This window comes from Hypomesus transpacificus, chromosome 3 (genome assembly GCF_021917145.1).
Source record: "Hypomesus transpacificus isolate Combined female chromosome 3, fHypTra1, whole genome shotgun sequence".
In the NCBI taxonomy this organism is placed as follows: domain Eukaryota; kingdom Metazoa; phylum Chordata; class Actinopteri; order Osmeriformes; family Osmeridae; genus Hypomesus; species Hypomesus transpacificus.
In genome coordinates, this window is record NC_061062.1 from 12,058,912 (window position 1) to 12,085,254 (window position 26,343).

Here is a 26,343-nt window from a genome sequence, read left to right on the forward strand (position 1 = left end):
TTCATGAAGGGACTTTCTTAGTTTTTTCATTCATACAATATTTTGCATAATAATACAAATGTATTAATTGTTACCCAGTGAAATTAGGGATTTATTAGCAATGGGTCTAGCACTTTTCCAAGGCACTGTATTCATGTCACATTTGCATTGGATGCAGAGCACCCCTAAAGGTCTGATCTGAGAATTGCCCCTGCTGCTTGGTATAAGAAATATAGAAATTCACATCTGGTGGCAAGTCTTAAATATTTGCATCAAAAAACACAAATCTACAGTTTGTTGTGAACAATTTATTTTCATGAAGATATCTGGTTTGTCCAATTTCCTATTCAGCCTTGTCCAATTTCCTAAAGGAGAGAATATTTTCAAAAAGGCACATACAGACCTACTAAGTGAAAACTCCAGGGTTTAATTCCATGAGTTGTGTTAAATTACTTACCTCAGTATATCCACAAAAGACAAAGCCAGACCCTTTCCTTGCAGCCCCTTTTGTTGAGCCTTGCCCTCCATTTTAAATGTTGTCAGCCCTCTTCGTCCAGGGCGCCTTACTTCTTCCTTATAGCTCAATGTCTGGGAGCCATCAACCACTCGAGACAGCTGCAGCTTTGACCTCACCACTGAATTGGAGTCATCTGCTGCTCTTCCATGTACCTCAGGCTCTACATTCTCCATTTTCACCAGAACTAGACCATCGTCTCCAATATCGTGGCTGTTCTCAATCAGGGTCAGCTTATTCAGAATGGGGTCCTTTGCCTTTGGTTGAAAGCCCTGTCCTGTCAGTCTGTAGGAGGAGTGCACACTCTTACGAGGAACCTTAGATCTGCCACTTGATTGCTTTCTTTGCGGCTCTGTGAAAGATGCTATCAGATCCAGTGGTGTCCATCCATAACTGACAAGATCCATTCCCTTCATGAAACTGTCCCCCTCTGCATCTGTCAGTACAAAGTCGTTGACATTTTCCATGGATGGGATGAAATTTTCCATGGATGGGATGACATTTTCCATGGATGGGATGACATTTTCCATGGATGGGATGACATTTGAGGGCTTATGTTCCTTTTTTACTGTGTTTTTTAGTGGGTAAAACTGGTTCTCCTCTTTTTCATAGTTTATGGAGGAACTCTGCACTGATTCAGCTGGTGCTTCACTCTGCATGGATGGCACTTGATATGCTGTTTGACCAAGTTTAGCTTTGACCTGCAACTGTCCAGGTACCGACATAGTCAATGAATCCCCAAGGTCCTGGCTGATGACCACCACGTCATTCATTGTAGATGGAATGGACCAGGGTACCTCTGGGATTGTGTTTTCCACCAGAGCACTACCTGAGAAGGAGTCACCTGATACTGCCACACCTGTAGGTGCTGGGGCTCCATGTATGGCAGAAGAGCTCATCTGAGCAGATGCACCTGGATCACTGGAATCAGACTGCACAAATCTGGTTTCCATAGGACTGCAGGAGTGGTCAGGCTCATGGACAACAGACTGAGGCTCAAGGATGGGTCTGTCCGCAATAATCAGCAGACCAGAGCTGACCACTGCCTTGGCAGCTGAAGTGAATAGTAAATGGGTCAAGATGGCACAACTTGCAAAACATTCAGCATTACGTTCACATTAACATTTTAATTTACTTACCAATATGAATGTTCCTACTAGAAGAGCCTTTGCACTTAGAGCCACAACAACTGCACACATCAAAATTCCCATTCAGCTCCACCCATCTGTTAGATACATTTAGCACACATCAAGCAGTGAACCACTAGAACACATCTGAACAATATCAAAGCAATGCCCCAGTACCTGGATTTTAAGTCATTGTAGTTGCAGCATTTTGAATAAGTGGTCACACCCTTGTCAGAGATGATTACGCTACAGTGTAGGTACACCTGCAGAGGACATGGTCATTTCACCAAAACTAAAAGGTAATTTCACCATGAACACAGTATTCACAGCTAGTACCATCCTACCTCTGTTTGTAGGTTTGAGGTGTCGAGAATTAAATTGACAGCATCATGTCGCCTGAACGCCACAAACTGAGCCACCACAGCATGCTCTGACCCCACAGATGCTGTGCACCTGCAGAGAGCCATGACCCATGTCAATTCAAGGCAGTTTTCCTTCCTGACAAATTCATGGCTTGTGAAGCTTACCCCTTGTTTACTATGACCCCAAGTCTTGGACGAGCGTCTGGGTCGGCGAACACAGAGACGAAACAGGTCTGGATGAAAAGGCTCTGATGAGGGTCTACTGTGGCTGCTGCCTGCAGTTGCACAATCTGGCCTCTATAGTAAAGGTTTGATTCTTCTGGATGGATCCAGGATGCTGCAGGAACATTCAACCGATGACTAATTGTGTGAAACATATTAACCAGAACCAAACCGCATCTCTAGATCACTTACGATGCATAGCTTTCAAAGAAAAGCCCCAATTCTTCTCCGGAAGAGAAGGGTATGTTGGAATATGTGTAGCAGATCTGAGCTTTGACCTAAAAGATGAGCCATTAACGTGAGGTCTACACCAGTTATCGATGTCAGTTCTTAGACCAGTTCAAACCTCTTCGGTGTGCAGGAGATGGGCATGCTGAACGGAGGCAGCCACCATGTGTCAATACTAGCTTTGGGGTTGAAGTGAAGTTGATTGGAAAACACCTTCCTTCCATTGCGTCCCTGTATGTGTGGAATGAAATTAAACTTAAATGTGACACTTGACATCTAAACTTATATTAGATAAAGTAAACATCTGATTTACCAAATAATTTGTCCCACACTGAGAGTGTTGGTATGAAAAGACAAGCTGGTTTTCAAATTGTCCATTGCTAAGGCAGCCCTCACCAAGCACCAACTCCTCTCTGCTCAGTTCAACTCCATTTAATTGCATATCAACATGCACTGACATGTGAGTTTTATCACACATCACCTGAATGTGGGGTAAATTCATAAGAAGTCCCAGCTCAGCAATCATGTTGACATTTGGCGCTCCAAAGGGCCAAGAACTGACGACGGGGTCATATAGAATGGCGTTCCTATTCTCATCTGACGAAGTGAACGTCGGAAAACTCCATAAACTATGCGGGAGTCCCACAGACCGTTTGCCAAATTTCTGTTCCAATGTTGACTTAAATGGCAGATAAGTCACTGAAACAAATAATGTGAGCAACACAACCCAAATCCTCATCTTGGAAGGAAATCAATAATTATTCAACTGTCTGGAATGGTTTAGACTCCGACTTAACAACATGGTCCGTAAAAGAAACCCACGAAGTCAATACCTCAGAGACCTTCTTGTCCCCTAATGCGCAGGTGATTGCAATTGACGCTAATTATATATTTAAAAAAATAACGTTAAAAAAAATTAAACATTGCTAGAAAATGAAGCATAGGCTTTTATATTAATAATAAACCTAGCGTCAGCATATAATATTAATATCTAAAACTGATGTAGGCCTAGCCCATTCGCATAGTGCGTCAAGTGCGTCTTTTGATAAACCTGTATTTAACTTATTTTAATCTTTTTTAAATTTACAGGCTTTTAGAGGCTGTGTATTTGACTATGAATGAGGTTTTTGACAGACCCTACATTGAAACAGGTAGGCTAATAGGCGGGGCGTAGTATGTGCCAGACGTAAGAGCAATGCGTAGTTTGCGCTCTGCTGTCAGCCAACAGGTGGGGCGGAAAGGAAAGAAGGTAGAACGAACAAAGGCAAGAACGACGATGTTCTACGGGTTAAAGAGCTTCATAAAATCTTAAGATGATTTAAGAAACAACAGAGGAGCCAATATGGTAAACTCAGGTGAGTTTAACGCGACTTTGTGCAATATCCATGGATTATATGTCAACAAATAACAAATATACAATCAAGATACAAGCTGTAACTTTTCTGGGCGGGGTCGGGACAAGCAGAATTTGCAGTTGAAATTGGAATTTGAGAACTCTCTGTCATCACGCAAACGCAACTGACACGTGATGCAGTGAAGTCACAAATGTCTTTAGCGTGATAAAAAGCCAACAACAACGTATTATTTTTACATCGAAGTGGGTTAACCCAGGATATTATATGATAATGTCTATGAACCTTTTTCCTTGAATTACATTAACTGAAATTGGAAAGGTTTCCACCAAATCAGATATACTCTTGACATAACTGCACCATAGGCAATGCAATACAGTAATGGCATGCCTCTGCAATGTAAATTCACCTCCTCAATACTGGAGTGAATCCCTAAATGTCCTGATCTTAGTCTGTGCCGTTTTTGTGGTAGGATTGTAACCAGAGCTTTTGGTGCTTGTTTGCCTTAGGGGGATGGAGGGGGTTTCAGTTCCTTTACACAAGTCTACCTGCCTTCTCATACACACATATGGTCTATAACAGTGGTTCCCAAACCTGTCCTCAGGGACCACCTGTCCTGCATGTTTTAGACGTTTCCCTGCTCCAACACACCTGATTCAAAGGCATGTTCGTTACCAAGCTTCTACAGAGCTAGATAACGACCCATTCATTTGAATCAGGTGTGTTGGAGCAGGGAAACGTCTAAAACATGCAGGACAGGTGGTCCCTGAGGACAGGTTTGGGAACCACTGGTCTATAACAAGGTGTGGCCTGCTATACATGACCTTGTATTAAGCCTGTGTTGTTGCTTCTCCTTCACCTGGACCCCTGCTGTCCTACACTCCCTCCCGGTGTGTTGACACTATATGACACCTCTCTAACCTGATTTTCTCCTTAATAATAACACACCTTGTCACCTCCCACACTGCTGTTTACTCAGTAAATGTACCATTCTTTTTCCTTTTTTAATTTTATTTTACAGATTCAAGAATTTGTAGACATTTTACCAGCACAGAATGCATGACGACCTTTGGGTAGCAAATAGACTAAAATCTTAGGTAGACTGTGACCTTTTAAGCATTGAAGAGGCAATTGTGTCCTGCAATTAATAAAACCACTACCTGTGTTGTTACTATTTGTTCATGTAAGCCTGCCCTCCCCCTCTCCCTTTCTAGGTGTGTGCTGTGCCAGCCTGAAGGACAGCAAAGCCCTGATGAAGATGGGTCTGGGCCTGGTACTGGTGGGTCATGTTAACTTCCTGCTGGGAGCGTTGGTACACGGTGCAGTGCTTCGGTACGTCAACGTGCACCCCCATCCCCGTCGCATCCGGACATATGCTGTCGCAAATGTGATTTCCTTGATGGCAGGCCTAGTGGTGAGTTGCAGTCTTCTGATAATTTAGCATTTTCAACAATGATTTGAATGACAATATTGAATAGTATTTCACCTTATGGAGTTATTGTAGCCACAGAGAATCATTTTTAACTAAATGGAACAGCATCAATAGTTTTATGGACATGGATGAAGTTTGTAGTGTTTTGTTTGAACAGCTGCATTCCTTGTGGCATATAGGAACAGTCTTATTTGTGTGTTACTTTCTGTATCCTTCAGGGCATCATAGCTGGAATAGCAGCTATTGTTCTCTCCAAAAACAAGAAAAACAAGATTATGGTGAGCATGGCTCTCTTTCTCCCCACGCAGCTTCCCAATAATTACATCTCTCCACTTGTCAGGAACATGTCTAGATACTTCACAGTACTGGCAGCGCATAATATCTCAGAGGATGTTATTCTGTGATGTGATTCTCAATGTGTGGGTTAGGGATTGATATGGATTTACAACTAGTTTCAGGGGGCGACAGTGTCTTTGCTTAAGCCAAACCTACATTCAAATATATTTGTATGCATTTGCAAATAGAGGCTTGGAATAATACATATGCAAATCAGGAAATATAGTGATCCTTCCTAATGATTATACAAAAGTAACCATCTGATTTCCTTTTTGACCTTTGCCCTCTTCCAGATGTGGTTCTTGTTGGTGGTCAGCTTCCTGGCAGGCCTCCTGGCTTCGGCCTCCATTGTTGGGCTGTTCTGGGCCATGGTAAGGGCCATCCTGTATCGTGGACAAAGCCTGCTGGCACACTGCAAATTCCCTGATGCCATCGGCTACTCCAGCATAACAAACGAGTGCCCTTTTGACCCAACCCGTATTTATGTGAGTCTAAAAACGAGAGCCCTCATAACGTCATCCATCAGGTTTTCAACATCTGTGAGGAAATAAAATGTAACTTTCTTGAATGTTATCGCAATATTCTTCTCAGTGAAGATTTAAGTATTATTAAGGATTCCTATATTGGAAGAATGAAGGAGCTAATGTGTGTGCCACTGTCCCATGCCAGGGGACCACTGTGATCCTGTGGGTGCCTCTCATCCTGATGTGTGTGGTGGAAGTGGTGTTCTCTGGACGCTGCTTTGCAGTCTGCACATTTTTCCTACGGTTCTGTAGAAAGAAGGCAGTCAATGCCAAAAAGGTAGGCCATCGTGACTGGTGTGTGTGTGTATACTGTTACTGTAGCTGGTGTGTGTGCAGCCAGTCATCTTTCACACATCCAGTTTTTTTGTTGCAGGTGCGGATAGGCAGATCTGTTGAAATGTCCTCATCTCCTCCAGAGTTAGAACCAGAAATGCCAGAACCTGAACCCCAGCCAGCAGAACAGCATGAGCTGCTGGGGCCAGACTCCCCTAACGAATTGAGTGACTGGGTCTGAACCGGCAAACCTACATGGCTAGGTTGGAAACTTTTATCATTGGTGTCTCTCAACTCTCTGACCATAAGATTTTATTGCAACTCCAGAGGGTGGATCTGGAGTTTTGGCAGGGGCAAGTCACAGGATTGGATGTGTTTAACCCTGCATGGCATGTTCAATATGCTGTATGTTACAAAAGTATTGTTACAATTTATGAAAAATATATTTCAGCCAGACCAACTTATCCATACAAATGTAATGCTGCCATAGTAGTTTTAGAATTTGGTTTGCCAGTATGTTTTAAAACTTAACAGTATATGTTATAACATAACCGTTTTCCATTTTATACATTTATTGATGAAATAATAGCGCCAAAACAATGAATTATAATTACTTTTTATTTTATTGGTGTCTAAAGGATGATCATACAGAGTGTAGTCCTTCACAAACGAATATGAAATATTCAAAGCACTGTTGTGGGGAAAAAATGTTTGTTGAATTATACTTAATATATATACAACAATGAATGTGTTCTAACTAAGTTGGTCTCCATTTTTATAACTTGCCAAACTGAACATAAATTCATGCACTTTTAAAAACTCATCTGAAAGGAAAGTTAATTGAAGTTCCACCTCCCTTAGAACACACAACTCCCTTAGCATCCATATTTTAGTCCTAAAAAGGTAGGAAGTCTCTTACAAGATCAATTGAAATACTGTAAAAAGCGGTTTTCAGTTTTATTGAATTTGTGCTCATCTCCATTGGCTTGGGGAAGGGAAGACCGGAGATTATGCAAAAACATGTTTGAGAAGTGGACCTAAGTGTCATGTTTTCAGCTGCATCTTAACAAGGCACAGGACCAACGTGGGACTTGGTACACAGTAACAGGGAGGGACTGCTAGAAGGGTGGCGACATATCCATGATTTAAATAAATTAAATCCAGTTAGATATATAAAAAGTATTACTGTGGCTGGCCTTTTTATAAGAAGTGCTTTGATGAAAGCAGGTATCATAGTAGATAAAAATTATTAAACCGAGAGACTACCAAAAACACTAACAAAGCATACAAAAACATAGGAGTACTTATAAAAAAACACAATTTTACTTTTTAAGTCCTTAAACAGTCATATTTTAAATGTGTTCTAGAAAAAAACATATAGCCCATTCAAATCTGAGGGGCAGGATGTGTTAAAATGTATAGTCCTTCCGGGATTCCCATTGCAGCAACCAGTATATAGACTGGTCCAAAGACATACGTCTCATCAGGAATAGTTGCATTGGGGTTATGCAGGGCTGGGGAAGGATTTCAAGGAGTCTTGGACTCTTCTTTTGGCCTGTTGGAGAAAGAGAGCAGGAGTTGAGTCCACAGTTTGAGTAGGTCTTTGTGAAATGAGTGACAGGTGTGTGTGGAACGTTTGCTTACCCCTTTGAGGTGTCCATCTTTTCTTCCTCCGGCACTTTCTCCTCTTCTTTTACTTCAGCTAGAACAAAGCGATCCATCAATTCATCCATTAAATATTGCTGCATACGTATGCATGAGAGGTCAGACATTAAGGATGACAAACTTGACTTAACTGCCAGATTGTTCCCCATCATATGGAAATATACTGAGAATTATGAGAAATAAAATTGGTTATAGATACCTTTTTCTTTTTTCTCCTCACTTTTTTTCTCTTCTCCCTCCTTCTCCTCCTCGGTCTTTGTTCTCTTGGCTTTCTTGAAGCTGGCTGCATTTCTGCGACCACCCTGGCCCTCGTCTTCAGAGTCAGAGAACTCCTCTTCACACGCTATCCTCTTATCATGAGCCCGGACTAAACACACACAACAAAATAAAATAAAGTGTTATAAGGCTTTGTAATTTCCTGTAGCAGGAAATTAACATTTTCCAAAACGGTCTTAATCAGCACAATGTGTGTGTGTGGGTCTTGCTTACTGGAGATGCGTTTGTTGGGATCTTCCTCCTCCTCGTCTCCACTGTCCTCCTGCACTGCGTCCTCAGGGATGGCCTGCATCTGCACCCCCGGAGCATGGGGCAGCATGCGCAGGTTCTCAAACAGACGCTGCCTACACACACACACATTCACAGAGGTAGTTAAGTTGACAAATAACCTGATGCTGGCTGTCATATGGCCTTGATGCTAGGTTACAACCTAGTGACTAGTGTAACTTTTTGGAGTAGTGGGACAGCGATAAGAACACAGAACAAAGAGGGAGAGGTGCTCACTTGATCTTCTCCAGGTAGTCGTTGGTGTTCTGGTTGGTCATGTTAGAGGGGCTGATGTGCAGCTTGAAGTCTGGCCCAAAGTACTCAAAGTAGTCGTTGTATGGAAGTTCTGTGGAAAGAAAGCATTCAAATACTTCCAGCACAGCATTGGCAGTTTGTGCATACCCCAACATCTTCATAAACAACTTAATGTGCTAGTAAAGTTTTGAATTGTATCATCATTCTCAATACATGTGACAAGTTACATTTTATGCGTAACAGAGTTGAATTGGTTAAACTCACTCACATCCACTGCTAGCTTTTCAGCGGCATAGCTAACTAAACACGTGTTTCTGAAAGGTGGTCCTTGCGTTAGTACGAGGACCCTAGTTTGAACCCCAGAGGGAGCAAGTGAGGGAGGAAGCAATCCTGACATGCGACGCGATGACACCCGTCAATATAGTTGATGACGTTTGATTGAAAACCTGATGGAGGCCAAATACCAGCACACTCACCGTTGGGGATGACACTGTCCAGAGCCACGGCAGTTTCATAGGTCCAGCAGCGGGCTACATTGCGGATGGTGTACCCACCCCCACCCAGCATCAGCAGGGGAAGGTTGAAGCTCTTCATGTACTCCACACACTTGGCATGGCCTGGAAAGAAGAGCGGGCAATAAAAACAGATGATATCATGAGAAACAGCTGAGATGACAAGAAAGCAAACCACAAGCCTTGACTCAATGGCCACAGCCCAGGTTGAGGAACACCTTTTTGTCCTTGTGCTGCCTTACCTTTGATGGTGAGGTTAAAGCAGCCCAGCCTGTCCCCTGACAAAGAGTCGGCCCCACACTGAAGAACCACAGCGCTGGGCTGGTACATCTCCATCACCTTAGCCATGATCTAGAAACACACATGCATGGTTAAGTAACACCTTAGATGTGGTCAACAAGAGGCAATTTACCACAGGCTTTAAAACAGGCCGTTTGAAAGATGAGGGAAAAAATGACATGTGTAAACTTACAGGCTTGAATATAGCTTCATAAGACTCGTCATCTATTCCATCTCTCAGAGGGTAATTGACAGCGTAGTACTTGCCCTTCCCCGCACCAATGTCCTGAAGGAGAGACAACATAGTCACCATCAAAGATGCTTACACCGGTAACACTTTTAACGGACGCTTTTATCTAAAGTGACGTCCAGGGGGGATTTGAACCTGCCACCTTTTGATCTGCTGTCAACTGCTCTAACACTGAGCTAATACCCACCCTCGCTGATCTGTTAAGACCAATGCTCAGACTCACCCGCAGGTCACCAGTACCAGGGAAGTACTCTCCATACTTGTGGAAGGACACCGTCATCACCCTGTCTGTGGTGTAGAAGGCCTCCTCAACCCCGTCACCATGGTGGATGTCAATGTCTATGTACAACACCCTCTGGTGGTACCTAAAAGTGCACAGCATTGACATGAACTATGAACCACTCCTTGGTTACTTGTATGTCTGATCAAATAAATGTAGCTCTTAAAATCGGGTCTACCAACACCCAAATGAATGTTTATTGAGAGTGAAAGCATCCACCACCTCTCTCCCACTTTTAAACTTCACAGTGAAAGGGCTGTTTGTACTTACTTCAACAGCTCTAGAATGGCTAGCACTATGTCGTTGACGTAGCAAAACCCTGAGGCCTCAGACTTCTTGGCATGGTGCAAGCCTCCAGCCCAGTTAATGGCTATGTCTGTCTGCTGCTTATTCAGCTTCACTGCCCCGGCTACACAGCAACAAACAGGTCAGAACATCGACATTAATGTAAGCAACATCAATGGAACCAATTACATTTTGGGGGATCTGGTGTAGAGAATGGTCATATTTATACATGTATGCCATACACTTACCAACAGAGCCCCCTGTTGAGAGCTGGCAGAACTCAAACAAGCCATCAAACACCGGACAGTCCTCTCCGACATTAACTGTGAGCAAATTACAATTTGGGTATTTCATTTAAGCATGCTATTACTTATATTGGTTTCATAATTTAATGTATATTATGATAGTGTTTAGGCCAATAGTCGATGATAAAGTACTTAAGTGTCTCTAGTCTCAGAATCAAACTTACATCTTTGCATCTGTTTGCTGTACTCTGACATGTTGTCTGGCCGGATGGAGCGCAGAAACTTGATGTAGTCATCACTGTGGTACTTGGTCATCTCCTCACCATTGGCTTTGTGAGGTCGCTAAAGCAAACAAAAAATAAACTTGTTACAGATCCTTAAATCTAGCCAGCGTGGTTGACTTGGGTGACTCAAAAGCCCTACAACAATTATGATTTGAATTACTTACATATATTTCCATCTTTCTGTATAGGCCATAGTTCAGCAACAAGTTGTGTGTCATGCGAATTCGGTGAGGCTTCATTGGATGACCCTGGCCATAATAGTAATTACCAACATCCCCTGCAAAAAAAAAAGTGTACATTTTATAGATGAGCTCATTTGTCTTCTGTTAAATTATGAATTAATCGGCTAATTACACCTAAGACAGGCCCCAAAAAAATCTTTACTCATAATGGTACACAAGTGAAACACATGCCCGTACAATAAGATTATTCCAGACCATTTACATTAGATCTAACTAGATCATTAGAATCAGATTCCCTACAATAAACTAGGCCGAATTATTTGATAACTTTGACGGCAAAATGACTCAAAATGCAGTAATGTGGAGACAAATGTGAACTAATAGGGTAATCTTGCAATAATTATCTAGAGTCTAAAGGGCAAACTAGGACATCTATGATTAAAGTAAATTAGTAGTCATTTCTTGAAGCCAAAACATTCCCTGCTAAATTTACAGAATGCATTTTAATGGAATGTAACTTCCCTCATAATTCCCTCATTATTTGTACAAAAGTATTTGACAGTGAATCAGGAGTGAAACATCACGATATGCAACTAAAACGTAACGGTATTCACTGTTCCATGGAACATTTTCTGAAAATAGACGAATCCCGGTAGCTTGTGATACTGGCTGGTGCTAGCATGCTAACTATGGATGTTAACACATTGTGCTTGCACGCCTTTTGTTCCATTTAGCTAGCCAGCTGAGCAACCAGGTATTTAGTAAACAAGCAACCCATCGTTGGGAGTACTTTATTATAAATAACGTTAATTTTTATGAACGTAGCTATTTGATGTATGAGTTCGCTAACTGGCTAGCTGGGATACAATGCACGACAAGGGATGCTGCATGAGAAAGCTTGCGCGTCTAACCTAGGGCTAACCTAGCTAGGTAGGCTAGCTAGATATTGCTTACTAGCAGCATGCTAGCAATACCGAATATTTAGAACAATTTCCTGGACCCCCTTACCAAATTGTACGACTTATTTCGCATATGATCAATAATATGATACAAAGATTAATACATACCATCATAATAGTAGCAAACTTTTTTCTTTGTTCCTTGAGAACTCAGCGCCATTTTAGCTTCTTTTACCACACACACACACACACACACACACACAACCACAGTGAATACAACGGCAGTGGTGATACTTCCACTTTGAAGCAGATACTTTGTCGAACCGGCCTTGAACCAATCAAGACTAGGTCGGAAACCAGTGGGCGTTGCAGATAGATCCCGCCACAACAAACAAGAAAACTTAAACATAATTTTTTTCAATTTTATTTAAAGAAAATTATCTTGTTATGACAGAGAGAACACCTAAATGTTTTTGTAGGTTGCATGCATTACATTTTTTTTTACATCACAGATCGAAACAGCAAAACAAAACAAACTGAATTCACAGCAAAAAAATAAAATAATAATAAAATATAAAAGTTTGATTTATTTACACTTTCAGAACACGCACTGCATTTACTTTACATGTCTTTTTGTATCTATCAGATGGCACACCATCGTGTACTTGGAAGACTTGTGCTAGATCTTCAGGAGCAACGTTTCATTCTTATTTTTTCCTTGTCACTGCTGCCCCAATCTAAGTCATGTGTGACACTTTTTTCTCAGTCTGTGTCAGCTTGTCTGTCTATCAGTCTGTCTCAACAAGGCTGCTCCTGATACTGCCCCTCTGTGGCCGTGAAGAAGTCTTCCAAGACACTCCTTAGGTACTCAAAGGTGGGCCGGTTCTCCGGGTTCTCCTTCCAGCACAGACCCATGATGTTGTAGAGGCCCTCTGGGCAATTCTCGGGTCGGGGCATACGGTAGCCTTGCTCCAAGTTCTGGATGACCTCAGGATTACTCATGCCTGACCACAGTAAGACAGTAATATTACAGTGTTGGTGGTGATGAGTTTGGCATTATTGCAGTACATAAATTAGGGAGGTCAGTTTGAACAATAGACAACATCAGAAATATTTGTCAGAAATTTAAATCAGTGTGACCCACTTTATTGACCATATATGAGCTATTTGTTTAGGATGGAATATGAGTGACCTACCTGGGTAAGGTATACGTCCATACGTTACTATCTCTGTCAGGAGAATCCCGAAAGACCACACATCTGTCTTTATGGAGAAGGTGCCATAGTTTATAGCTTCGGGTGCTGTCCACTTGATGGGGAACTTTGCACCTGAGAAGAAAGAATGAAATAACTATTTTTGAACATTTCTATCTCTATCTTTTGGAAGTTGCTTTGAATACAAGTGTCTGCTAAATGCATAAATGTAAACGTAAATGTAATCTCATTCATTTAGCCGACACCTTTATGCGAAGCAACACAGCAATAGTGCCTGTAGAAAATACAGCAGAAGATCTGAAGTACATAGTTAGAACACATGGTGGAGACACAGTACAGATTACATGTTGTTCTCTCTGCTCAGATCTCAAGTGTTCCTTGAAGATTATTGCATTGCAAGTTTGTTGAACATAATGGAATGTGATAGTCTCATTACCCTCTCTGGCTGTATATTCATTGTCCTCGATAAGTCTTGCAAGTCCAAAGTCAGCAATCTTACAGATGAGCTCATCGGACACCAGAATGTTGGCTGCTCGTAAGTCCCGATGAATGTAGTTCTTCTCCTCGATGTAGGCCATTCCATCAGCAACCTACAAGGGGCAGAGTGTCATTAGAAAAGAACGGTGCATGTGTGCTTTTGTGTTTTTGTGTGTCACAGACAGACAGACCGAGATTCCTGTGACTGGGAGGTTCTCACTTCCCCAGGTCAGGTCTGTGCTCCTCACATCTGTGCTCCACCTAGTTTTCTAGCTGGCAGACCAGTCTGAGGACATAAAACAGGCAACTCTCTATCCTGTCTCTCATACCTCAGCTGTGTGGGCACATCCGACTTTAGTCATACAAGGGTGTTGGTGTCATAGGTGAGAAAATGGTATCAGACAGAACATAGGCTACTGACTGTGAGTGAATCAAAGAATCATTGCCATAAGAGGAGTCACACAAAGGACGAGGGAGTTATGAGGTACATTTTGAAAGTGAGAATGTACCTGACAGAGAGTATATAACCGCCCGTGTGTATTGAATGTATGTCTGTGTGTGAGAGTTGTGGGGGCAGATGTGCATAGTAAGAATCTCACAGATTGGCGTCATGGGGCCCCAGGGCCCTTGGCAGGAAACTGAGATGTGCGTGTGGACTATGTACTTTAGCTCATCATCACGCACCACGCCGGAACCAGAGAGAAAGCATCTCCATTTCATTCCTTTGCTTTAGGGTGGATGTTGTGTTGTGGTTCATATTAAGTCACATGCTTCTTTGTGGGTAAACATAAGTAGTTTTGTCGCACACACTCTAACCTCCAGCAGTGGGAAAGAACAGTTCCCAAGATAGACAGAGCTCCTCTGAAGCAAATCAGTGACAATTTTAGCTGGTAACAGTGAGTCACTTTGGACAGTGCTCATTTGAATTCTAAATCAATCCCATGATGAACATGGTCCCTAACCAAATGAGTTCCATGTTGAATGGATGCAGTGTTCGCTCCATAGCTCAGGGATGTTTCCCCTCGTAACACCTCTACAGAGAAACCATAGTCTATCCTCCATCCCCTCAGACTGTCACTGAGATGCTGTGAAGTTGTCTTTGAGAGTTGACCAACTGTGACCTTTATCTAATCTTTGGAATTTTGACCCAAATTACACCTGCTTGTATCTCTTACGTTGTCTCTTAAAGCAAAGTTATAGCATGGTAGCATAACATTTAATTAGCAAACAACAATTAGGTTTAAGGGTAATTAGATGTTCTCATTAAAACGACAACTGAATTAAACCTGCACATGAACTGTGTTGACCCCCATTTCTGACAGCCAGAGTTGATGTACTGTAAATAATGTTTACTCTACTAGGTCTCAATGAAAATAAATGTCAACGCTTATAATGGACCTATATTTTGGTGATGGCTGTGTATCATCAGCTGTGTCTCTATTGAACAGCATTTACTTCATGGTGTGTTGGTTGACACCTTTAAAGCATGACACAATTATATTTGTGTCAAGGTGTCTAGCTGCGTTTTGTTTCTGAAACCTTTCCTCACGCACACAGGTCTCTATTGTTACCGGGCAGATTATGACGGCCGGTAATTACAAGATCACGATTGCAACTGAAAGGTATACTTAGTGAGAGACAGGAGCCAAGATAGAATTAGATAAACATGGCGTAGTAATGAAGAGATGCGCGACTTGCCTGTGAGGCCATGTCGATTAGGGTGCTAATGGGCAGACTGCCCCCCTCAGTTGTCTTGAGGAAATCCACCAAACTGCCTGTGAGACAATGAGATCCAATCATTAGCACAACAGCTGTATCTGTAAGAATCGGGCATTTGTTGAAAATACCCGTATGTCAAAGGACATTAGTCATTAGGCAAAGCATTCTAAAATGTTTCATTTGAAAATAGTTCTATGACGTTAGACATGTTCATGTGGAGTAACAGCTATTGTGAAGGAAGTCAGTGACACTCCAAGTAACAGTACATCCTGGACATAAATAGCTGATAAAAACCAAGAATAGATGTTTAAATCAGGGATCATAACATTTGCAGGAAGTGAGCTTTCCATCATTCAAGGTGATGCATGGCCTCTTCCAACAGGCCACGTCTCCTTGCTCTTTGCATTGTTTGATTAGGGCAGAACAATACCACGGGACCCAAGTCAGGCCAGCCGAGTCTATCCACAGGAAATGCCTTAAGAAAATAGGAAAGACTGTGCAAGTAAAGGGGCAACAGCTCCTCTGCTTTATTCTAGACAGATTCCTTTGAAGTCTGAGGGAGAAAAATAAGTCATAGTTGAAGTGGCCTCGGGACATTAGGGTGCCACGCCCGTTATTTTCCCCCGGTTGTATTATCTTCACTGGTAAAATAGATGGACAAATTGAGAAGATGGGAACCTCAGTCCTTCCTTTTCTGTTGACAACAGTGACAACAACAGAGGACACAATTGAATTTGTCCACACGTGGATCCCTGACAAAGGGACAGCTCATGTTCGACCACTGTTGGAGCTCTGCAGGGCTCTCATGGGAACATACAATGGTCGTCCATTCACAGGCCTCCAAGCTCTTCCATACTGAGGCTGTTGTTGCACCAGTGACTGCATCTCTCTGTGTACTTTGTTATTCTCCTCCACAATCTTCCCAAGGAAAATACAAAACCTTTGCTGGACAAAGTGGAACATACACAAAGGCAACACCTTAAAAACGTGTTTTCACCTAAATCGTTCTGATCTTTTAAACATTTAGGGGTTGAATGTGTTGCCTTTAAATAATCAATTTAGTTATAAATGCCTTAACTCTGTGTGGACCTGTTACCATGGCCACCATTTTATAGGTCTTCCTTTAGATTTGTGACAGAGACAGACAGGTTGCCTTTGTTGTGTGTTTGAAAGAGTGAAAGGAAGAACAATTTTAATGGTAAGTGGTTGAAAGGCCTAGTGCAGCAGGTGGGGGCTTGGGTGTGTCTGTTTTTTAAAGTCTGGCTGAGGGTCTGTCTTGGACCCAGGTTGTGTGTGTGTTTGTGTATGTGGACGCACTAGTGCATGTGCATGTTTATGTGTATGCTTGGTGTGCTGATTCTGGAATGAAGCCAAGCACCAATGGGGGTCGGCGGGCCCTCTCAGTGAACAATGAGGCGGTGAATCACCTTCTCCTATTTGACACCTCTGTCCCAGACCAGCCGGGACAGACTTCCCCTTGGTGTGTTGACATCATACACACGTCTGGAGAAAACAAGTAAAAGTTTTGTTGCTTTGAAAATCAGCTCAGAGAAGTGAATTCAACAGGCTCACTGAGAGACAATGGAAATGGCCTGTGGTATCTAGGCAAGAGAGGAAAGATGTTGGGAAAGTCTGGACAAACCTGTAACGTGTTTCTAATGATCAAATGGCACAAAAGCATAAGGCGTGTTCCGTAGTGCTCTATTTCACGTCTTATCTATTCAAACTATAAATAAAGTAATCTCATCTGAGGTCTAAATGATATTTGGATAACTCTGAAGAGTCATTGTCCTGTGGAAGGAATCTGACTCATGAACCATACACAGACATGCAACAAGTACAGTAGAGTAGAGAGGACCCGCCTTTTTTGAGCTGTGTGTGTACTGATAACATGTAAACATGTTCGATCATGATGGCTGATGACATTGCCCGCCCCTTTGAAAACAGTTTTTCTCTTTGTGAGTTCCAGGTGTTCGTAAGTATCTGGATGACTCGTTGTGTGCTGTTCAGAGACAGGGGTGCGGACTGTGAGTTAGAGATGACAGAGACGGAGGCCGGCACAGACAGAAGCTTGCTGGGAAAGTTCAGAGAATACAACAGAAACCATCTGAAAAGAACCGAAACTAACAAACTGCATCAATCATTTATGATGAGTTGATCCTTCCTGGAAAACGAGCTTGAACTTCTGATAGCGTCCTGTAAATACACCCATAGGACAAGCAATAATGACAATAATCATGCCCTTTCCTCTTGTTTTGTCTTTAAAATGGCTTGCCACTGGAGGTTTGGACCACTGACGGATCAACCCACCATTCTCCATGTATTCTGTGATGATGTAGATGGGTTCTTGGGTTACCACTGCAAAGAGGCGGACCAGTCGAGCGTGCTGTAGGCTCTTCATCATGTTGGCCTCGGCCAAGAAAGCTGCCATGGACATGGTCCCTGCTTTTAGACTCTTGACTGCTACCTTCCTGTTGTTGTTGTACACACCTGGAAGAATGAACAGAACAGCAGTTGACATTTGTTAGAACCTAATGGTGACATTCACTTTCACCCTCGAAAGAATTTAGCAATTGTTTGACATAGGCTACAGCTGGTGGTTTTAAAGTAGGGCAGTGCCATGGATGATGACACGATGGATTGTGACACGATGGATTGTCGCTTTTCAAGTCCTAGCCCTAACCCTCCACAATTTTTATTTGTAATTCCTCAGTGATGGAACCAACTTTATTTATTATTGAAAGCCTTCTTCTTTTTTTAAATCTTTATCTGCTATGGACATCATGAGACTGAAAAGGGGGTGGGGAGCCTTTTATTTAATATCTGACAACCATGAAAAACAATCATAAGGGAGTATTAACACACTGCTGCTTGGACTAAGAAGGACAAACAATTCCCCTGCCAAGATCACTCACAGGGGGCAAAGAGAAAACGGGGGAAAAATTCAAAAACACAGGAAGGGATATTTGCTTTACTGATACTGGGGCTTGTTTAGAATGTGGGACTGAGTGCACACGTAGATATGGACAGCATGACAGAATAAACAGCCTGGAGTGAGAGAAGCTCAGATTACAGGAGCAGATATACCCCAACCAACGCCCTCATCCTGGTATTTAAGGTTTGATTTTGTGATCTCAACAGGGGAACGGTAATAGATAATGTACCAGACATTCACCCTTTTGTAATGCTAGCCTCGTCATAAACCCAGGTTAGAGAGGTTGGTAAGCTATGGTGTATGTGGCTTGTGCCCTAGTGCAGCTCTTACTTTCTCTTGGTCTTGTGTAATACTGCTAATACTCAACATCAATCCTAAGAGGCCTCACCAGCTGAAACAAGCCCTTGTCACATTGCTTGCATGAGGAAATCATGCACAACACAGTAAACCCAGTTCTGAGACTATTCCGGCAGACAGGGAGAAAGACAGACAGGCGTGCAGCCCAAAGCCAGGCTGAGCAACAGGGTGTTGCACATTTGTAGGGCAGCTAAAAAACTGTAAAAAAAACTGTGTTGTTTTCTATCTTCTGTCATTCAAAAAGATTTCTGTTTCTGATAGAACTTTAACAGAGCTGTCATGAGAAGACATGAGACACTGTTTAACATTAAAGGTCTTGGTGCAGCCAAAGCCAGAGTCATCTGTGGAGTATACACATCCAAACCCAGTCTGACTCAGTGGCTTTGAGTATAGCAAAGGTCACCACAAGTCTTTTCACATTTCCCTTGTTGGAACAGACGTACACACTCATCCATAGCCCTCATGTGCATTCCTATCCATTTAAACATCGAAACAACCCGAACACATGCACAATCAAACACTCATTTACCCCTCAACACACTTTGGTGACCAGCTAACACACTCACCCATCCAGACCTCCCCAAACTGGCCTGCTCCCAGCCTGCGCTCCAGTTTGAGAGACTCGCGAGGGACCTCCCACTCATCCTGCCACCAGGGCTTCTGGGGCAACTTAGACTGGCACGGCTTCAGCAACCGGGTGCACAGCCCGTCAGCCTCACCTGTGGGCAAACACAAACGGGTCAATGGGTTGGAAAACATATTTGCCCATTGCCCTTCTGTCTTCATCTTGTTGAGTTTTGATAGCCTCAATGCCGGTTTCTAGGTGGTTCTTACGCATGTGATGTTGGACCAGCTCCTTGAGGGAGCTGAAGGAGATTTTGGCGGTGATGTAGAAACCACCTTCGTCCAGGTTCCGGATCCTGTAGTGCTTGACCGTCTCACCCTGGTTGTGGTCCAAGTCCCTCACAGATAAGGAATAGGAGCCTGAGACACAGAGAGACAAGCGTTCATCAACCTCTTTCATCTAGAAACGCACCCTCCTAACTGTCAGAGGACATCGGGCAAGCATGAGATGGTGAATGCAGTCTACTTGCAAAGATTCATGTGAAAGCACAGCATAACAAGATTGCATTGGGTTTTGATGGAATTGCAACCGTACTACCACTAATTGAGTTGAGTAGACGAGAAGGACGACATACCTTTGGCGGTCTCACTCTCCCTGATGAGGAAAGAGCCCTGTGTGTTCCCAGGGGCCAGCAGAAGCCTCATCGCATCATTTCTGGTGAGGTTCTTGAAGAACCATCTGCAGAGCAAACAGAGCAGTGCAGCTTCAGAACCCAACCACATCCCTTACCTTTAGGGAGTCAACTCGACAAGCATGAGATAATGTTGAGGTTGAGCAACGCGTTTTTTGAGTGGCGTTCGGCTGCGTGTTTCCGGTGTGACTCACGGCTCTGTCTCCATGGTATTTAGGCTGGCGACAAAGTTGTGTGGGATGTAGCCTCTCTGTCCGGTGATGAGGGACTCAGCCAAGTACCACTCTGGGTCATTTCTGGAGATAGAGACAGCAAGTGATCAGCATATTTTAATATGACTAACAATTAAGGTTCTATATACTGACTACTTGCAGCAACTACATTCACATCACTGGAGTGTACAATGCATAGCTTTGACTTCCTGTAAGTGATTTTTTTTCTTTTTTTTTTCTTTTGGGGGTAGATTTCTTGAAAACCCGCCAGGAAAACCAAAAAAAGTGGTTTATCTTTTTTTATAAAGTTTGTTCAGTTTTTGTTTTGTCTTTAAAGCTTTCCATGGCCTAATTCTCTCGTCTCACTTATTGAGGATCCGCAGCCTTTCTCCCTTGTCAAACCCCAAGTCTTCAGAATGGTTTGGTTCATAGCTGTATATGGCAATCATTAGATCATCTGCAAAACAGAAATAATCGTGGATATATTGCAAACACAAAAATAAGAATGGTCTCTCATACACTTATCCACTTCCACACATTATAATTTACCTGGTAAAGGGGAAGTGGGAGGCTGCTGGTACGGGTCATAGGGGATCAGCTGCTCTGTATACTGGTGAAGGTAGAATTGGAAAGTGACAGTAAATATACAACGTCAAATGTGTTTCACTCATCTACAAGAGAAAGATTTGGCAGACACCTTTCAGCTATGTTAGCTCAAGAAGAGAAACATCAGGAAGACTTTCAGAAGTTCTCTTTTTAGTTTGGTCCAACCCAGTGGGTCTTGCAGCAGACATGTGTTATTCTCCTCTAATGCTAATTTAATTGGGATGTCTATTTCATATGGCGGAAGTATACAGAACATTGGTGAATGGTCGCAGTCCCAATTAATGGCACACAAGGGGAAACTTCCCCTCTAACTGTGTAAGTTACAAATTCCCACTAAGCAACACTGACTTACACAAACATCCTGGCACAACATTCATTCCAAAGACCATGGTTACATAGGTCACATTAGTACGTTGTGTATTAATACATCAATTGCTCTCATATCTGTGATATTCATTTCACCCCATGTAAAAACATCACACCCTCTTCCTTACATTGGACTACATTTCCTGAAGTCACATGCATTGCTTATGTGTTGTAGCACTTTGTGCTAGCGCTCAAAAGCGATTGTGAAAAATCACACACAAACACTCAGACAAACATGCACAAACACACACACACACATATACACACACACACTCACCGTGTTGACTGACTGGGGGGGAATTGGGCAGTTGCAGTGGTCACACACTTCATCCAGGTTCTCTATCCAGTCTTCATCATTATAGTCTGAACTGCAGTTACATCCCATTTTCCCTGGAATACAGTGTACTGGGTTTTTTTTATCTGTGAAATGTTACATTTTGATAAACAAATGAAGCTTTGGTTAGAAGCTTCATTGATAAAACACATATATGATTCATAGACAATCTAATGCTACATTGACAATGCAAAACAACTAATCCATCTGACCAAATGACCTTTTACATTATATCTCCAATCAGAGTTTGTCATTTAATGGGATTATTTCACCATCCTCTCATAAATTAAGAACTGCAGGTCCAAATTAAATTACATTTCGACAGTATTTCAACCCAGATTCAATAAATAAGTATAACGTTTCTCAAATAAATGGTTGTATTTTTTAATACACTTGTAAATGTAAACAACTTTGAACCCAAATAATGTATTTCATGTTAACATTTAACATATTACTGTACCAAAGCATGGAACAACTCATTTTGTTGAGAGTAAAATCAGAACGATAAAAAACTTTGATAAAACAAAGCAGAGCTGATAGATGACATGTATACTGTAAATCTTAGATGTCATTTAAATTTAAGTAAACCAAACAGTAAGATGCCCAGATTTGTAAAATGTTAAGATGCTTCAATTGCAGAGTCTAAGGCGCTAGGCCTTAACTCAATGTATAAAGGAATTTTGACCACACACAGATTTGAAGAACACAAAAATGTTAAGAAATAAATGTTGTTCAGTGATAAAAAAAAAAACAAAAAAACAAGTAATATAGTATATACAATGAAATCATAAGTATCATAACATTACAAATGGAAAGTGTGGAACTTGCTCATGCTGCAGTAACATTACTTCACATTCCACAGAGTCCTCCTAGATTTATAACTACAAAACTTCACATAAAATATGTATCCAATTCAGATTCCTGGAGAAGAAATGTGATTATATAAATGATTGTATTAATCCTGTCACAGACTGCACGAGATCAGTGTGTGCAGCTCTACCCTGCCACGTTGTTAGAACAGTGGTTCTCAGGCTCACTCTTCTTCCATTGGACAGCTTGTGCAACAAGGTCAGTGAGCTAATCTCAGTGGCCTCAGGCATAAAGCCGTGAGAACATCTGACAGGGGGTCAGTTTTGGGGAAAAACCTGACCCCCCCGTGACAGCCGCCCCCTGTACTGGGACGCTGAGTAATGACACTGAGAGGGACCATGGAGGATGGCGAGGGGCTTCTTCTGGTCACTTCCATAATGCCTCTGTTCTGTCACTTTGTTGGAAGACTCACAGAACCTCCCCCCAAAAAGGTTTGTCACATTCACATGCGGCTCTCCTTTTGAGTCGACTAAATTCTAGTCCAGAATGTTAAATTTCAAGGACATTAGTGGTGTACTGGTAAGGCAGTGTCTGGGAAAATGTTTGATGGCCAAGATGGGTAGTAAATAAACGTGGCTACATTTTTAAATCATCCCCTATGTATTTATGTTTGCTCTACCATTAGTCATCAGTTTACATCACATTTATTAGCAGCCTCCTTCAAACCCAAAGATTGTACAATGGTTTGTTATTTGATACAGTTTTTTAAAATGTGTTTACGTCTCACTACCCTTCAGTGTAGGAATCTTTTATTCTGCATAAAACGGCTGATTTAATTTATGTCAACAGGTATTTTTCTTTGCTTCAATCAAAATAGATCAATTCACAATTACACAATCAGTCTAAAACAATGAAATCCATATGGAAACTATATAAAAAAGAAAGAAATTTAACTGTTGGTAGGTTTGAATTGGTGATATGTTATGTCACAAAAGTAACAATTCAATGACCTTCATAATTGTGCTGGTTGTTCCTAAGCTCTCCACGACAGGTTCTTACCTCAACTTGACCAGTGTGCTCTCAAACAGGATCCAGTGGTATCAGTGGCCAGTAACCAGTATACGTACGCCCATGACTAAAATATCACCTTCGGATGGTTTGGAATAAATCTAGTCTATATTACAATATAGCTATTTCAAGAAAAGCTCTAAATGAAGGGTGAAGCAAAGTGAAAGTACAAGATGCTGAAGCGCAAGGTCTTTTCTCTTCTTAACGACTCATTTTATATCTTCAAATGGTGCTGATGTGCGCTTGTACGTAGGCTCATACACACACATACACACGCAGACACATATTCACATACGGATACACACACATCTCTGCGGAGAGATAGCAACCCAAAGGGCTTCCTGTCGTTGAGAAGTTAATCTGCAGTGTGTTTAGCAGGTGTTAGACATGCAGCTGTGTGGTAGCATAGGGAACGTTGGGATCCACTGTATGTGGGTCAGGACAGCACCTTTCTGACAGCATGAGTCTACATGTCAATGTTCCATTAGTTCAAAACATTTAAAAAAGGAGGAATGTCAAATTGTCTAAGGACAACATTTTGTTTAAGAGACTGTAAGCAAACCACAATGAAACAGTTAACATGAAATCAGTATCATTAAGAACCTGATAATGAGTCACTGTTCATCATTGTTGTTCCGTAATAATAAATGTTTCCAACTCTCCAATTACTTTATAGTATAAAAGAGACGGAAAATGATAATAAGTAGCTATGTTACACAGGCTCTATGGTACCTATGATTCCCAAGCCCTGGACTGGGATCATTGTTGAGAACAGTGTCATTTGTCATTGTTGTAAACAATATATGGCTTGATGGTTGGTTGGTTGGATGTTTGTTTTTTCATGAACTTTGATAACATACTCACACACACTTTCACCTACAAACTCTGACAAACAAACACACACACACACATTCAACACATTCACACAGACCTTCAGATTAATGTACATGAACAGACTGGAACAAGGGTCTGAGAAACATACTATAATGGACAAAATAATGATGCTTCAGTAAACTGACAAAAGACATGAAATCCACTGTTATATCTTTTGCTCTAGTGTAACTCTGGCATGCAGAGTAGTGAACGTTGCGGTGGCAGACACTACGAGAGCATGTAATGACAGGAAGTCAGACTAAAAATGTACAGGAAGTGCACAAAAATAGGTGAATGCACAACTGCAGCAAGTTTCCCATATTAAACATTGCCACATGTATAAATACATTCAGATGTAGCATTTTATGGATACTAACTTACAGTGTTTGGCTCTCTGTGTTGGGAAGTTTAGAAGTTTAGTGTTTTTTTTTTTTCCTATGAGAAAGTGAAGATTGTGCAGATAAGGGCATGGGCACTTTCCATAGGAAAAAGCTGTAAGTTGCATAATTAATTTAATGCATTTGATTTGGTTTTAGTATTAGGCAACGGTTATTGAGCTGGTGCCACAAATAATCAAATTCCAGTAAGCAGTTTGAGTTTGGACTCTCAAATGTGTTTTCGGAGAACTTCAAAGGTTTACACAAATCCAAGACAGAAGCATGTGCAACTTATTATCTTCTTACTAGTAAACTCATAGCATTGATGGGATCCCAGAGGCCGTTGGAACTTAATTTGAATTGAATACATTTACTAAACCAGCACTTGACAAAGAACCCAGCATAGAATCAGAATATCAACAACTGATATCCCCCCACACAACCATGCGTCAAAGTCAGTGGGTGCAGTGAGTTTCTCTGAGGGGTATTCCTGCTCCCACATCTGCATCTCTTGTCACTTGTTTCCAAATTGTAGGTTTGAAATCTCATCTCTGACGCATCTGATGTTTGTCTAGAGACTATCAATGCAGCACATGTTCCAGGTCCTCTGCTTCACATTGCTCTGTAGTGTGCACAATGAGGTTAAAGGTTAATCATCTGCTTAGCGTTTTAGATAAAATGTTCATTCCTACACAAAAACAAAGAACTGATGGTCCTTGTTCCAGGTAACGGCTAGATGGTTCTACTCAGCCTCTTGTAAATGTATGTTTTGTTGTCTTTATCTGTTAAACCATAAAATCACAGGAAAGATTTAATTTGATCAGCTTGTGTTCATCTTGTCTGTTTACTTGTAGGAGTAAGGTGGCTGAGCAGTTAGGGAATCGGGCTACTACTCAGAAGGTTGCCGGTTCAATTCTGGCTTGTAAATGACATTGTGTTCTTGGCCAAGGCACTTCACCCTGTACTTACTGTAAGTCGCTCTGGATAAGAGCTTCTGCTAAATGTAAATGTAACGTTCTTCTTGATTTAGGGTTCTATGACATGATCATTCTTCTGTTTTTAGAGCCATGTCTCTATCAGTGTACTATCTCACTATCTGTTTACAAACAAGCCAGAAGCCTACAATCGAAACTGAACATTTGTTTGTATATTGTCGGTGTTCAAATAGCTATCTGATGTTTTCCCAAGGGGGCAATACATTGTAATGCTCCTCTGTGAGAACCTGCCATCCAATCTTTACTGCATCCAAGTGCACAGAGAGCAGAGACAGCCCCAACCGAACTCTGACCTTCCCAGGAGAAACCGTACTGTATGCAGCTGATGGTTACACTTGACATGTTTGAGTGACCTAATATTTTAGAAATACGTTTGTTAATTGAATGTATTATTTTTGTGTATACTGTTTGTGTTTACTAAAAAAGCAGAAGAGAACTAGAGGCTAAAATGATTATGTACATATCAACAGCATCTATTATATCATTTCTCTAATATATATTTAGAGTATAGTCTATACTAATTATCATTGACTGTATTTATAATAGAGTTAAATATAGCATATCTGCAGGTTTTTGGTGAATATTAGTTACAGTAGGTGAGCTGTATGAGAAATATGAGCACAGGATATCACAGTAGTCTAAAATGGAGTTAAGCCTCAAGGTACAAATTTTCAGATAATGTGCATCCTCTATATCGTATCATTCTCAACAGTACC

General features: G+C 41.7%; 5 protein-coding genes across 6 annotated transcripts; 1 reads left to right on the plus strand and 4 right to left on the minus strand.

Moving 5' to 3' along the window:
- Nucleotides 1-280: 280 nt before the first annotated feature.
- On the minus strand, nucleotides 281-1,143 carry LOC124466415. Its single transcript, XM_047018250.1, has 2 exons — nucleotides 437-1,143; nucleotides 281-344 (listed from the first exon to the last, which is right to left on the minus strand). The coding sequence occupies exons 1-2, from the start codon at nucleotides 1,021-1,023 to the stop codon at nucleotides 323-325; spliced, it is 609 nt and encodes a 202-aa protein (XP_046874206.1). The 5' UTR covers nucleotides 1,024-1,143; the 3' UTR covers nucleotides 281-322.
- Nucleotides 1,144-1,183: 40 nt separating this feature from the next.
- zpcx (zona pellucida protein C) lies at nucleotides 1,184-2,359 on the minus strand. The gene is made up of 6 exons (XM_047051951.1): nucleotides 2,148-2,359; nucleotides 1,965-2,073; nucleotides 1,798-1,883; nucleotides 1,633-1,718; nucleotides 1,323-1,547; nucleotides 1,184-1,200 (listed from the first exon to the last, which is right to left on the minus strand). The coding sequence occupies exons 1-6, from the start codon at nucleotides 2,357-2,359 to the stop codon at nucleotides 1,184-1,186; spliced, it is 735 nt and encodes a 244-aa protein (XP_046907907.1).
- A 1,267-nt stretch (nucleotides 2,360-3,626) lies between these two features.
- On the plus strand, nucleotides 3,627-7,110 carry tmem54a (transmembrane protein 54a). The gene is made up of 6 exons (XM_047016457.1): nucleotides 3,627-3,787; nucleotides 4,999-5,198; nucleotides 5,435-5,494; nucleotides 5,846-6,037; nucleotides 6,222-6,353; nucleotides 6,450-7,110. Exons 1-6 carry the CDS (start codon nucleotides 3,775-3,777, stop codon nucleotides 6,588-6,590), a joined length of 738 nt encoding a protein of 245 aa, XP_046872413.1. The 5' UTR covers nucleotides 3,627-3,774; the 3' UTR covers nucleotides 6,591-7,110.
- On the minus strand, nucleotides 6,954-12,321 carry LOC124464549 (histone deacetylase 1). Its single transcript, XM_047016446.1, has 14 exons — nucleotides 12,197-12,321; nucleotides 11,112-11,224; nucleotides 10,888-11,005; nucleotides 10,667-10,741; nucleotides 10,404-10,542; nucleotides 10,077-10,218; nucleotides 9,797-9,889; nucleotides 9,567-9,675; nucleotides 9,289-9,429; nucleotides 8,795-8,903; nucleotides 8,504-8,634; nucleotides 8,214-8,381; nucleotides 7,994-8,051; nucleotides 6,954-7,904 (listed from the first exon to the last, which is right to left on the minus strand). The coding sequence occupies exons 1-14, from the start codon at nucleotides 12,246-12,248 to the stop codon at nucleotides 7,877-7,879; spliced, it is 1,476 nt and encodes a 491-aa protein (XP_046872402.1). The 5' UTR covers nucleotides 12,249-12,321; the 3' UTR covers nucleotides 6,954-7,876.
- Nucleotides 12,322-12,436: 115 nt separating this feature from the next.
- Nucleotides 12,437-23,706, minus strand: lck (LCK proto-oncogene, Src family tyrosine kinase). Of its 2 annotated transcripts, none has more exons than XM_047013934.1 (13): nucleotides 23,374-23,706; nucleotides 21,448-21,560; nucleotides 20,748-20,808; nucleotides 20,565-20,655; nucleotides 20,181-20,282; nucleotides 19,930-20,033; nucleotides 19,565-19,714; nucleotides 19,297-19,449; nucleotides 17,749-17,928; nucleotides 15,418-15,494; nucleotides 13,679-13,832; nucleotides 13,225-13,356; nucleotides 12,437-13,032 (listed from the first exon to the last, which is right to left on the minus strand). In XM_047013934.1, exons 2-13 carry the CDS (start codon nucleotides 21,553-21,555, stop codon nucleotides 12,827-12,829), a joined length of 1,518 nt encoding a protein of 505 aa, XP_046869890.1. In that variant the 5' UTR covers nucleotides 21,556-21,560; nucleotides 23,374-23,706; the 3' UTR covers nucleotides 12,437-12,826. The 2 variants fall into 2 exon arrangements, with proteins under 2 accessions (XP_046869890.1, XP_046869898.1); XM_047013942.1 differs by having other exon boundaries at nucleotides 21,448-21,590.
- Nucleotides 23,707-26,343: the final 2,637 nt, after the last annotated feature.

What these genes read in the sequence shown, in the direction of transcription:
- LOC124466415 (XM_047018250.1), bottom strand. Translation starts at nt 1,023, where the DNA reads ATGGAAAATGTCATCCCATCCATGGAAAATGTCATCCCATCCATGGAA. An exon ending in TCTTTTGTGGATATACTGAG is followed by an intron (nt 345 to 436) that starts GTAAGTAATTTA and finishes TCTCTCCTTTAG; the next exon opens with GAAATTGGACAAGGCTGAAT.
- zpcx (XM_047051951.1), bottom strand. Translation starts at nt 2,359, where the DNA reads ATGTTTCACACAATTAGTCATCGGTTGAATGTTCCTGCAGCATCCTGG. An exon ending in GGGGTCATAGTAAACAAGGG is followed by an intron (nt 2,074 to 2,147) that starts GTAAGCTTCACA and finishes GGCTCTCTGCAG; the next exon opens with GTGCACAGCATCTGTGGGGT. An exon ending in TAGTAGGAACATTCATATTG is followed by an intron (nt 1,548 to 1,632) that starts GTAAGTAAATTA and finishes TATTCACTTCAG; the next exon opens with CTGCCAAGGCAGTGGTCAGC.
- tmem54a (XM_047016457.1), top strand. An exon ending in CCTTGATGGCAGGCCTAGTG is followed by an intron (nt 5,199 to 5,434) that starts GTGAGTTGCAGT and finishes TGTATCCTTCAG; the next exon opens with GGCATCATAGCTGGAATAGC. An exon ending in TTGACCCAACCCGTATTTAT is followed by an intron (nt 6,038 to 6,221) that starts GTGAGTCTAAAA and finishes GTCCCATGCCAG; the next exon opens with GGGACCACTGTGATCCTGTG.
- LOC124464549 (XM_047016446.1), bottom strand. Translation starts at nt 12,248, where the DNA reads ATGGCGCTGAGTTCTCAAGGAACAAAGAAAAAAGTTTGCTACTATTAT. An exon ending in CTCAACAGGGGGCTCTGTTG is followed by an intron (nt 10,543 to 10,666) that starts GTAAGTGTATGG and finishes GTTGCTGTGTAG; the next exon opens with CCGGGGCAGTGAAGCTGAAT. An exon ending in CTGGTACTGGTGACCTGCGG is followed by an intron (nt 9,890 to 10,076) that starts GTGAGTCTGAGC and finishes TCTCTCCTTCAG; the next exon opens with GACATTGGTGCGGGGAAGGG.
- lck (XM_047013934.1), bottom strand. Translation starts at nt 21,555, where the DNA reads ATGGGATGTAACTGCAGTTCAGACTATAATGATGAAGACTGGATAGAG. An exon ending in GCTGGTCCAACATCACATGC is followed by an intron (nt 19,450 to 19,564) that starts GTAAGAACCACC and finishes GTTTGCCCACAG; the next exon opens with GTGAGGCTGACGGGCTGTGC. An exon ending in GTTTGGGGAGGTCTGGATGG is followed by an intron (nt 17,929 to 19,296) that starts GTGAGTGTGTTA and finishes TCATTCTTCCAG; the next exon opens with GTGTGTACAACAACAACAGG.